A 12,342-nucleotide genomic window follows, 5' to 3' on the forward strand; every position below is an offset into this window, starting at 1 on the left:
GATTTTTCAAATAGTTTTTACTATGACTTAATTTGCTTGGCATGACCAGAATCACAAATTACTTACAGAGAAGCTGCAACTTAGTACAATTACTGGAGAGCTCTATGTTGTCCTTGTCTTGTTCATGTTTATTTTCCTATAAATTTTCAGTCGGATGTATCGGCATAACTTGCTGTTCCCAGGGAGCTTGATGAATCTGCATATTTGTTTATCAGGAAAGCAAAGCATGCTGGGATTACTTTCCTCAAACACAGGAGTACCCTTGTTTTACCCAGCAATTAATATTATAATATTATTTATTTCCATAGTGTCAACATATTCCACAGGGCTTTACAGAGATTGTTAATCATTCCCATCAATTTCTGCCTGAGCGGAGCTTACAATCTAAAGTTCATATCACAGTCACACACACTAGGGCCAATATTATTATCAGTCAACCTGTCTGTATGTTTTGGAGTGTTGAAGGAACCCAGATACGAGGAGAACAAATGATGTATTGTTCATGTGAAACATAGCAAAATCGTCTTCAATCTTCCTCCAATCAATGTGAGCCATATCAGCTACATTCCTCCTCAATAACTACCTTGCAGCTGGTTTGGAATGGTTCCAGAACAGAACTGTGCCTGTTAGTGTGATTACATCAGAGGTGGGGCAATAATAATTATAAAATTAGATCTTCTGTAGAGGCAGTTGCAACTAAATTCTAAGCATTTAAAATTTAAGAGTTCCAAATTAAGAATAACGCACACTATTTCCTTTATTATTATTCCGGCTCTCTAGAGTGAAGTCTAATTTCCTTTCAGTAAAACATACAGAACAGGCAGCGTTAAAGCAACCACGGTACAAGTGACAGCAGTGCTGTAAAGCGAGTTCCTGTTGATGTGACTGCCCAACCTCTGTTCTGCCTCGGCCAATTCTATCATCACGCCCTGCAGGTTGTCTCCCTGCCCGTCATTCTCTCGCACAGCTGAGGAGAGGATTCGCTCAGCGGGCGGGGTGGAAACCCTGGACTTTACATTCTGCAGGTCAGTAGAAATTCTATTAATGCTGTTTTCTAAGCTGCCGAATTTCTGCTGGATGCTCGCTAGGTGTTTCCCAGTTTCCTGCGAGTATGCCATATGCTCCCTCACAGCATTCAGCACTGGGTCCAATCTAATGGCGGATCCGGGTTTTGCCTGGGGTTCCTGAGACAGCTGGGAAGCTGAAGGCACCATATTCCTCAAAGTGGCTATAAGTTCACCGAGGTCCTTTTGTTGGCCTTTGTGCACCGACGCGTGCTCGTGGATAGCTTCCTGCAAGCTTACCGGTCCCTTCTGCGCTTCTAGCAGCAGCGACTTTAATTCCTGCAACCTTATTCTGTTAATATAGGTGGAACCCATCACCCCGATGAGTGCACCCAACACTGAGCCAATGATGGACCAGTTCTTAGTCCGCTCGGCTCTGGTCCTTTCCTTTTCGTGGCTCGCCCTCACCGAGGCAGAGAACAGTGAAAATTTCTCCCGCTCGCTCTCCTCTGCATTGACATATAAAGCTCTCAGTCGCTTCTCCTCCTGGAAAAATAAAGAATAACATAATGCTTAGCCTTTGGGCTGACTGTTATAGTTCTTACCCAGAGTTCCACTGATTATGAAGTCCACGGTTATCATGTATATAATATATACACACACAGGGACTCAATGCAAAGAAAAAGGTGTTTATTAAAAAGAAATGCAACATTTCGAGCATGGTCTGCATAGGCGGAGGATGACTTTTTTGTTTGGGGAGGCTAAAGATGGCCCAGACACAGACTGACCTACAGCTAATGTGACACTTAGTGGATTCGCTGCTGGTGTAAAAAATTAACCTCCCAACTACCTCTGGCAGTTCCCACTGACTCCCAGGGATACTGTGCAAAAGTGCGGGTGGGGGGGATTTTTTTAACCCTAAAATGCTTAGGATGTAAAAGCATTCATACGTGCACTTCTGTTAGGGGTTCTCTATACATTTGTGTTCAGTTAGGTTAAAGGGGTAGTTCACCTTTAAATTAACTTTTAATATGATGTAGACACTGATATTCTGAGACAATTTGCAATTGGTCCTCTTTTATTTTTAATGGTTTTTTGGTTATTTAGCTTTTTGTTCAGCAGCTCTCCATTTGGTATTTCAGCAGCTATCTGGTTGCTAGGGTCTTATATACCAGGTAGTGGTTTAAACAAGAGATGGGAATATGAATAGTTAAGGGGCCTGCATGGAAAAATAAAACTGTAGCCTCACAGAGCAATACGTTTTGGTCAGTGACCCTCATTTGAAAGCTGGAAAGAGGCAGAAGCAAAAGGCAAATAATTCAAAAACTATATAAAATGAACTAGGAAGACCAATTGCAAAATTGCTAGGAATAGGCCATTCTATAATATACTACAAGTTAACTTAAAAGTGAACCTCCCCATTAGATGTGTTTAAGTTAGCTTTATAGAAAGTGAGGCAGCGGGTACTGACATCCCAGGCACGTTATATACAGCGAGACATAGTCTTTATATACAAACCCAGCAGATTATATACAGTGAGAAGCAGTGGGTACTGAGGGCAGATATTCAGGCCCTGGCACTATAACACTGGCACTGATACACAGCATTGGCCCCACTGTAACTTACTATAAATGAAAAAAACAATGACAAAAGTAAAAAAAAATAGAATGTGTAAAAAACCATAACAAATATATAAAAGCACAATGAGCTTTGTCAGGGGGAAAAATTAACTTACCCTCCATCTGTTAGGGTAGGGGATATTATAGATGTCAGGTGACAAAAATCAATATAATTCCAGCTAGTGGGTCAGCCTTTAGAACATATACAGTATAGTACCTGTGTATAGTACCTGGGTATAGTACCTGTGTATAGTACCTGGGTATAGTACCTGTGGGATGAAAACTGCAGCAAAGTTCAAAGCTGGTTCATGGGTAAACTTACAGTCTGCAGATTCTTCTTTTTTTAAGTCTTCATTTCTGCAGTTTGCAAAATTTCCCGATCCCTGTCTGCATCTGTGTCTTGATTGGTCAATTTTACTGTCTGTCAAGAAAGCTGTGCTCTGATTGGAGAATATACAAGAAGAAAGATCCAATCAGAGCACAGCTGATTAGAGCAGAACCCGGAGCTTGCAGGGACATTAAGAAGATTTGCAGGACAGCGCAGAAACAGAGCCAGGTTTTTTTATTTTATTTTTTTATTTTTAGGGTGCCAGAGCAGGTTTGGGGAGGCTTAGCCTCCCCTAGCCTTATTGAAAATCCGCCTATGATGGTCTGTGCTTCTTCCTCAGGGACAAACCAAAAAAAAACCTGGTTTGTCCCTGAGGAAGAGCACAGACTGTGGTCAAAACGTTGGAACGTTGAATTCTTTTCAATAAACACCTTTTTTCTTTGCATTAGTTCCCTGTGTGCGCCTTACCCTTTCTTGACATTTTATGTTTTACCTGCACCCAGGGAATTTGGTTTTGTGAAGGGCGTACTCCTCTCTGTTCATTATAATATATATATATATATATATATATATATATATAGCTATATATATCTATATACTGTATATCTATAGATATATATAGCTATATATACAGTGGTGTGAAAAACTATTTGCCCCCTTCCTGATTTCTTATTCTTTTGCATGTTTGTCACACAAAATGTTTCTGATCATCAAACACATTTAACTATTAGTCAAAGATCACACAAGTAAACACAAAATGCAGTTTTTAAATGAGGGTTTTTATTATTTAAGGAGAAAAAAAATCCAAACCTACATGGCCCTGTGTGAAAAAGTAATTGCCCCCTGAACCTAATAACTGGTTGGGCCACCCTTAGCAGCAATAACTGCAATCAAGCGTTTGCGATAACTTGCAATGAGTCTTTTACAGCGCGCTGGAGGAATTTTGGCCCACTCATCTTTGCAGAATTGTTGTAATTCAGCTTTATTTGAGGGTTTTCTAGCATGAACCGCCTTTTTAAGGTCATGCCACAACATCTCAATAGGATTCAGGTCAGGACTTTGACTAGGCCACTCCAAAGTCTTCATTTTGTTTTTCTTCAGCCATTCAGAGATGGATTTGTTGGTGTGTTTTGGGTCATTGTCCTGCTGCAGCACCCAAGATCGCTTCAGCTTGAGTTGACGAACAGATGGCCGGACATTCTCCTTCAGGAATTTTTGGTAGACAGTAGAATTCATGGTTCCATCTATCACAGCAAGCCTTCCAGGTCCTGAAGCAGCAAAACAACCCCCGACCATCACACTACCACCACCATATTTTACTGTTGGTATGATGTTCTTTTTCTGAAATGCTGTGTTACTTTTACGCCAGATGTAACGGGACACGCACCTTCCAAAAAGTTCAACTTTTGTCTCGTCGGTCCACAAGATATTTTCCCAAAAGTCTTGGCAATCATTGAGATGTTTTTTAGCAAAATTGAGACGAGCCATAATGTTCTTTTTGCTTAAAAGTGGTTTGCGCCTTGGAAATCTGCCATGCAGGCCGTTTTTGCCCAGTCTCTTTCTTATGGTGGAGTCGTGAACACTGACCTTAATTGAGGCAAGTGAGGCCTGCAGTTCTTTAGATGTTGTCCTGGGGTCTTTTGTGGCCTCTCGGATGAGTTGTCTCTGCGCTCTTGGGGTAATTTTGGTCGGCCGGCCACTCCTGGGAAGGTTCACCACTGTTCCATGTTTTTGCCATTTGTGGATAATGGCTCTCACTGTGGTTCGCTGGAGTCCCAAAGCTTTAGAAATGGCTTTATAACCTTTACCAGACTGATAGATCTTAATTACTTTTGTTCTCATTTGTTCCTCAATTTCTTTGGATCTTGGCATGATGTGTAGCTTTTGAGGTGCTTTTGGTCTACTTCTCTGTGTCAGGTAGCTCCTATTTAAGTGATTTCTTGATTGAAACAGGTGTGGCAGTAATCAGGCCTGGGGGTGACTGCAGAAATTGATATTGAAATTGAAAATTGAAATTGATAAACCACAGTTAAGTTATTTTTTAATAATCACTTTTTCACACAGGGCCATGTAGATTTGGAGTTTTTTTTCTCCCTTAATAACGTAAACCTTCATTTAAAAACTGCATTTTGTGTTCAATTATGTTATCTTTGACTAATAGTTAACGGTTTTTGATGAGCAGAAACATTTAAGTGCGACAAACATGCAAAAGAATAAGAAATCAGGAAGGGGGCAAATAGTTTTTCACACCACTGTATATATCTCTACACACACGCATATATAAAACCAACATATACATACGGATATTCCTGCAAGAGAAGACACTATCCATAGGTGTATGTTGCCTCTCAGCTGTGACTATGACTTATTACCTTTTTTTCTCACCAAGGCCCGGTTTCACGCCACTGCTCTCTAGGATTTGCCCTTGGGCAGGGGTGTGATACGGAGCCTTGGTAAGAAACTAATGCACTATTGTAACTTACTCAATTAAAAGGAGAGGTTTGGAAAATAAAAAAAAAAATTACTATTAAAGAAGACTCAGAGGCTGATTGGTTTTCAGAAAGGACAGATTAGACTCTTTATATAAGATGGCATCAATGAAGAGTTGCCCTTTATATGCTGGCAATATTCTCAAACAAAAGCCTCATGAGAGACCATTAACTAAGAAATGTAAGGACATGTAGAAACCCCACAAGAAAAATAATCAGTTAACAGCCATTCTCTGACCCACTTGCCCCCACCTCTCTTAGGAACTGATATTGGCTCTTGGCTTACTGAGCATGCTCAGTTCACCCCCTCCAGTCTAGCAGCCAATGAAGAGATGGCACTGCTGGTTTCCATAAAATCTCTGCTCTAGCTCAGCACTCTGCTGGAGAAACATGTTTATTCTTCTAAACTTCCTCTCCTGAGCTCAGCTTAACCATTACAGTGCTCAATCCAAGCAGAACATTTTATCAAAGTAAGTTCTGCCTGTGTAAGCCTGCATTCTTCATTGTATTAACTTTTCAAAGTTGCCAAAAACCTCCAGGTGCTACACAAGAGACCACTGACTAAGAAACTTAAGGTGGTCAAATACAATGTTTTATCCTCCTTCTATGCTTTGTTAAATTACTGAGAATTTTCCATATACAGATCAATGGCCTTACTCCATACCTGCAGCAACTTGTGCTCCAAAGTTGCCAATTCCAAATACTGAATGTCCTCGCGGGAAACCCGGTCCAGACGATCTCGTACCTCCTTTAGTTTTATCTGCTGGGCTTCCACATTTTCCCTGGATTCTCGTACTATGCCACGGGCCACCATGAAATCTCTCTCAGCCTGGCGTATAGAGCAGAAGGCAACATTACAGCTATTGCAAATACTTATTCTGTGATGCATTACAGGTCAATCTAAAAGCAGGTGACCAGGGGTATGACAGTGGGGGGAAGTGTACCCTATGCCTGCTGGGGGGCCAGGAGTGTAGAGGGTTTGCTAAATGCTGTGTAATTTCAATACATAAACACAACATAAATAAACTTCTGTAAAGTGCTTTAGGCCCCAAAATGATTTTACTGTGGAGTCTAGTTAAAGGGGAACTCTGGGAGCCCCACACAACACAGAAACCACTTATATACCTAAATATATATATCCAGCTGCAAAACAGTTCTTCTCTTTCTGCATCATTTGAAATCCTGGCAGGGGAGGAGGGACTAAAACACTGATGTCACACTACTTCTCCACAGTTTAGACAGCATGCAGGAACTACATAACCCACAATGCATTGCACTTTGATGTCCCTTTCCTTATTGAAATCACATGTGCAGGGAATTGTGGGATTGGGAAGATACAGGCTGAAGGCAGGCTGAGGGCAGTTGACTTCTGTTACATTTTGAGTCTCAAAGTAGTCAGCCAGATCCGCTGACTATAAATATAGGTGCCTTGCCAGGTATAGTCTGGGAGCTGGCAGGTTAGGGTCAGGTCAACAAAATGTCAACCTGCACATCACTAGTTACTGGCCCTTTTGACGCGTGGTCCTTGGGGAAAAAACAGCACAGCAGCAGCAAAATATTTACACATTGCTCCTTGTTTTCTGGCACATTTTCTTTTGGAATGAGACCACCCCGAGGCCTGAGGAACATTACCTCCGTCACTTTCCCTTGGGCATCTCTGACTTCCACTAGGCCCACAAACTCTTCGTATCGGTCCCACCAGTTCTTCGCAGTGGCGGAGACGCTCTTCATGGTATTTCTTCCTATGGTTCTCCCTGCTGCTTGCCATCTTTCCAACGGACTCACAACTGGATTCTGGGCTTGGAGTTTTGAATCTGGCTGTTTATTAGCAGGGGCGCAGTATGTTCTGATTCTCAGCTGGTTCAGGCCAAAGTGTTGCACAAAACGGCAGTGAGGATTTGCTTTGAGGCATCCATTCAAAATGTAAACAGTACAAATGGGCCTCATCGTACTCCTGCCTGTGAGCTTGTTGGCTGTCGCAAAGAGAGAGAGAGAGAGAAAGCTGTTCATTTAAACATAAACTGGTAGTTTTCCATTAATAAATGTGTATTATTCTGAGTACACACAGAAGGAAAAGTCAGCCTGCTGGCATCATAAACATCCTGCTATGCTATTTCATCAACCCCCTAAATCACCTAATGGTGACATGGGCAACCCAAAGTATAGTACTAGCAGTGCTGTAACCCTGTATTGAGAAGTCCCTAAACATATGATTCCCAGCCCATTGTCTGAGGTTTTGCCAAAATTGAAGCTATTAAACATTAACACAGAAAAATCATTAATGAGGTTGACACACCGTTCAAGTTCAACCTTTTAATTAATGACCAGCTGAGGTGGAGGAAAGCAGTAAAGAAACTCGCGATATGATGCTGAGCATGTTAGGTGGTAGATTTTATCTTTGGGTTTTTACTATACCCATGGTATTAGTGCTGCCTGCCCTGCAGGATTTACAATAATGATTTATGATATATATGCCATTAGGGATGGAAGGGTCTCCATATACACATATTCCTTACAGCAGTGGTTTCCAAACTGTGGGGCTGCACCCTTGGGAGGGGGGGCTTGAGCAGTACTGGGCAGGTGTGGCTCAAGATGACCATGATACACAAAATACTGCTTAGCACCAGCAGGCACTTAGTTCCGGAATGCCATATAAGCCTGCATTTTTCAGCAAGAAATTTATATATTATATTATATATTATATTTATATATTATAAAATGTGCATTGGTGCAAAACTGTCCCCATCGGGCACATTTTATTCCTGGTAACACCTTTACTTTATCCCCCCCTCATGGTTTACTAATAGCTGATGATGGGATATGTATATAGCATTATATGGTGGGACATCTTGCTGAAGAAATATACCAGTCACTAGCTGAAGGAGTCAGGAGCAGAGAAATGTGTTCTTCAGAATGAAATGTGCTTCACCTACTGGAAGTCTGATGGATGAGTCTGGGTTTAGCGGACGCCACTTTTGTGGCAAAGTAATAATTGTCTTGGGCCCCAGGGTGTCAATAAAAGTAACCATTAATACTACACAATGCAACGGCATTCTTGATAATTCTGTGCTTCCTTCTTTGTAGAGTCAGTTTGGGAAAGGTTCTTCCCTGTTCCAGCACAAATCAAGGTCTGTACAGAATGGGAGTAGAAAAACTTGACTGGTTTCACAGAGCCCTGATATCAGCCAATCTGAGGCACCAGCTGCTAGCCTGACCTCCCTAGTGCGCATCTAGTGCAAGCCCATCCCAGAGAAGTGAAGGCTGTTGCAGCAGTAAAGGGAGGCCCAACTCAATTAAGTCCCTTGGTTTGGAATGAGCAGGTAGGGATGAACCAAATCCACTATCTTTGGGTTTGACTGAACCCCAAATCCTTCAAAACATTCTTCCGAACACTAAACCAAATTCAACTTTGCATATGCAATTTAGGCAACTGAAGGGTTAAATAGAAGAAATAAATAGAACATTTTTTTACGTCCGTGTTCACATGACCAATTGTCATGTGATTTTAAGGATTTGGCTCGGCCATGCACTTGGATTCAGCCAGATCCTAATCCTGCCGAAAAAGGCTGAATCCTGGATAGCATACTGTAGCACAGGGATCCCCAACCTTTCTTACTCGTGAGCCACAGTCAAATGAAAAAAGACTTGGAGAGCAACACAAGCACCATAAAAGTTAATGGAGGAGCCAAATAAGGGCTGTGATTGGCTATTAGGGGCCTCTATGCACCCTATCAGCTTACAGGGGCTTTATTTGGTAGGAAATCTTGTTTTTATTCAACCAAAACTTGCCCCCAAGTCAGGAATTCAAAAATAACTACCTGGTTTGGGGCACTGAGAGCAACACCCAAGGGGTTGGGGAGCAACATGTTGCCCCTGAGCTGCTGGTTGGGGATCACTGCTGTAGCATATATTTCAAGGGAGACATATGGTTGGTAGTATGTAATGCTGGTGGGACATACTGCTGCAGTAGCGCCCTTGCTGGAGTGATATATACTGTAGCTTTTGCTGTAATCTACAGCCTATTGGACACACTGCAGGAGAAACACAAGTTACTGTAACATTCTGCTTGTGGCAGAGTTGTGGAGTCGGAAGCAATTTTGGGTACCTGGAGTTGATGTCAGCAAAAATAAAATTAAATTGTCATAAAAAAAAATACAATATGTTACAATATCCTATTTCCCAGATAATAGCCCTAATAAAACCCAGTGTGTAGTTGTTTCACTAGTGTGTAATTCAGTTTAAACTGTAGGTTTAGGGAATGTTTGTAGTTTCTTTAATAATAAATAAAAAGCCACAAGGACATAGTTATAGATTTAGAGCCAAACTTGAACAGTATCCTCATTCCTGTTGGCAGTGCCAGGCTTGGGTGGCCAATAGGGCAGTGTGCCAGCTCCCTAGCCAGTAGTTCCTTGGTTTGTTCCCAAAAGCAGGCACCATCTTCATACAGCTTTAACATTGCTGAGCTGCGGCTCAATGAAATGCCCTGTATGCTGTGTTCAACGTGGAAAATACATTAGTATATTAAAAACATCTATATATATATATATTATATAGTATATCAAAACCGAAGGATTTATGTACTGACTCCACGGCCTTGGCTGATGGGACATGCTTCTAAAAACTCTGGTATGAAATCTCTTGGTGTTGTACTGGGTATACGTTATGGGCAGCATTCAAACAGGGTTTGGCCTCAGTTTGGGGGCAAATCTCCAAAATTTGGCTCCTAAATTTCTTTTAACCCTTCCCAAAACACAGTGTGTAGAATATAGTATTAGTATAGTATTATCCAGAAGGTTTAAACCCCAAAGTACACAAGGAAATATAAGCAAGTTGTCAGTGCAGTGCTTTGAATCATACTTAAATCTGTGTATTTTTTACAAAAATAAGTACTTCCAAGTAAAAACTTGCAGATTTAATTCAACAATGGGTGCCTTTTGGCTTTCCTCATTGAACTAACCTTTTCTTGTCCTTTAACCTCACACACAAGCAAACATACACATGAGGTCAATGCAATTAGAAAAGACCACCGATTGCCTAAGAGGTAAGACTAAGGACAAATGACCTGTATGGTTCTATATTTGCCTCCATCCTCTCAGGGTGAACTGTGCCGATCATACCTACTATTCTTCTGAATGGGAATCCTGATACAGTAGGCAAAGACTAATAGAGAGTTAATCTCAAGCTGCAGGCATACCTTCAGTTCTATCAAAAGCGTCCTTAAGTCTCCCCATATTTCTCCCATTCAGATGATCAGAAGCCTCATAGGAAAAAAAAATGCTGTGCTCTGTAAAGAAAGTTCCCATAATGCCTCGCTCCTGCACCAAGACCAAGACCCGTGTACATGCTCAGTGTGTAAGACTATGAGGAAGCTTCCTGCTGATTGGCTCAGATCACACATTCCTAAGGGGGGGGAGCAGGAGGGAGGAGAGAGCTGCGCAGACTCTGGCACAGGAAAACAGAGACAACAAATCCTGTTTCTTTTGACAGAGAAGTCAGTGCAGCGTTTCTGTGAGTGCTTATGGCTGTATTTACATAGACCTTTCTGGTAAAGCTTACTTAGTTTCTTTACTTCTCCTTTAACCTGTAGCAACCAATCAGTGATAAACCTTTTTCATCCAGTTGCAGGTTGAGTAATGAAAGCAAATACCTGATTGGTTGCCAAGAGTTACTGGCCAGGTGCAGATTTGCCCAGTTTTTATATGACGCTCTTTGAATATTCACTCACATTTCTACATATGTTTCATTTCTTATTGTTATAGAGATCTACTGTATCCAACTCTTTTCCGTTTGGAATATATTGCTGGTGAGACATGATGAAAAGGTGAAGGTATAAAGCACACATAGCATAAAGGTCAAAAATATAATTCTGTGTGCTGCTAGGGTTGACTATAGATAAACTGCATCATGGAAAACAATGAAACATCTTTCTATAAATCTACATATTGCCCTTACTGACAGAAGCCTAAGGGCCTAGTGCATTGGCTCTCAACATTCCTAATGCCGCAACCCTTTAATACAGTTCCTCGTGTTGTGGTGACCCCCAACCATAAAATTATTCCTAAGACCATCGGAAATATGTGTTTTCTAATGGCCTTAGGTGACTCCTGTGAAAGGGTCGTATGATCCCCAAATGCGTCCCGACCCATAGGTTGAGAACCGCTGGCATAGTGTCTTACTCCATGCACAATGTGAAAGAAATGGAACATCCCATGTTATTGCATAATAATCATTAATGTGTGCCATAAACTAGGTTTTTCCCAAAGATTGATAAAAAACAACTGCTTGTAGATCCAGGTAGGCTGTCTAGGTCAGACCGCTCCAACCCTGTGTGGCCCTACCCTAACAGATATGGGGGTACATAACTATTTGGATATAATATTATCACAATATGGAATCAATTTATGGTTAAAATGAAGGTAAAGAAGGTTTCTGTTGAATACCAAACTGCTCACAGTAGATTTGGTTTATACTGAACCTGATCTAAATCCAAACTTCATTGAAAAAAGACAAACAAAAAAGCCAAGAACAAGCCTGTTAACAAGAAATTCAAATCTCTTGCATTAATTAGCATGTCTCAATTATACGGAAATACAACCAAATGTAGAAATAATTCCAGAATTTAGTGAAGCCTCAGCTTTGTTCCAACATTTGTGAACCAGCTATTACTTGGCAATAATGTTACCAATACATATAAATAAATAGGTTTTGGTCCAAAAAATTTTTTGCACGTAAGTTAGTTACATTTTTTTATTTGGAAGTTTTGTTTATGTAACTACACATAGGTGCAGATATTTACATTTCGTATTTCGTATATGGACAGTTCCCACTGACTTCTACATTACCTCGCCAGCTGTTAGGGCTCTGGCACATGGGGAGATAAGTCGCCCGCGACAAATCTCCCT

The 12,342-nt window shown here is 41.2% G+C and overlaps 1 protein-coding gene across 3 annotated transcripts in view; it reads right to left on the reverse strand.

Annotated features, from left to right (window-relative positions):
• The window catches only part of ccdc51 (coiled-coil domain containing 51), a 30,179-nt gene continuing 17,837 nt past the window's right edge, over positions 1–12,342 (reverse strand). For 2 of the 3 annotated variants that reach the window (XM_012960634.3, XM_012960633.3), the window contains 3 exons: positions 7,073–7,413; positions 6,105–6,269; positions 1–1,550 (listed from right to left, as the gene is read on the reverse strand). In XM_012960634.3, coding sequence (XP_012816088.1) covers positions 789–1,550; positions 6,105–6,269; positions 7,073–7,387 — 1,242 coding nt within the window. In that variant the 5' untranslated portion in view covers positions 7,388–7,413 and the 3' untranslated portion in view covers positions 1–788. 3 annotated transcript variants of the gene reach the window in all.

Source organism: Xenopus tropicalis, chromosome 4, assembly GCF_000004195.4.
Source record: "Xenopus tropicalis strain Nigerian chromosome 4, UCB_Xtro_10.0, whole genome shotgun sequence".
Lineage (NCBI taxonomy): Eukaryota > Metazoa > Chordata > Amphibia > Anura > Pipidae > Xenopus > Xenopus tropicalis.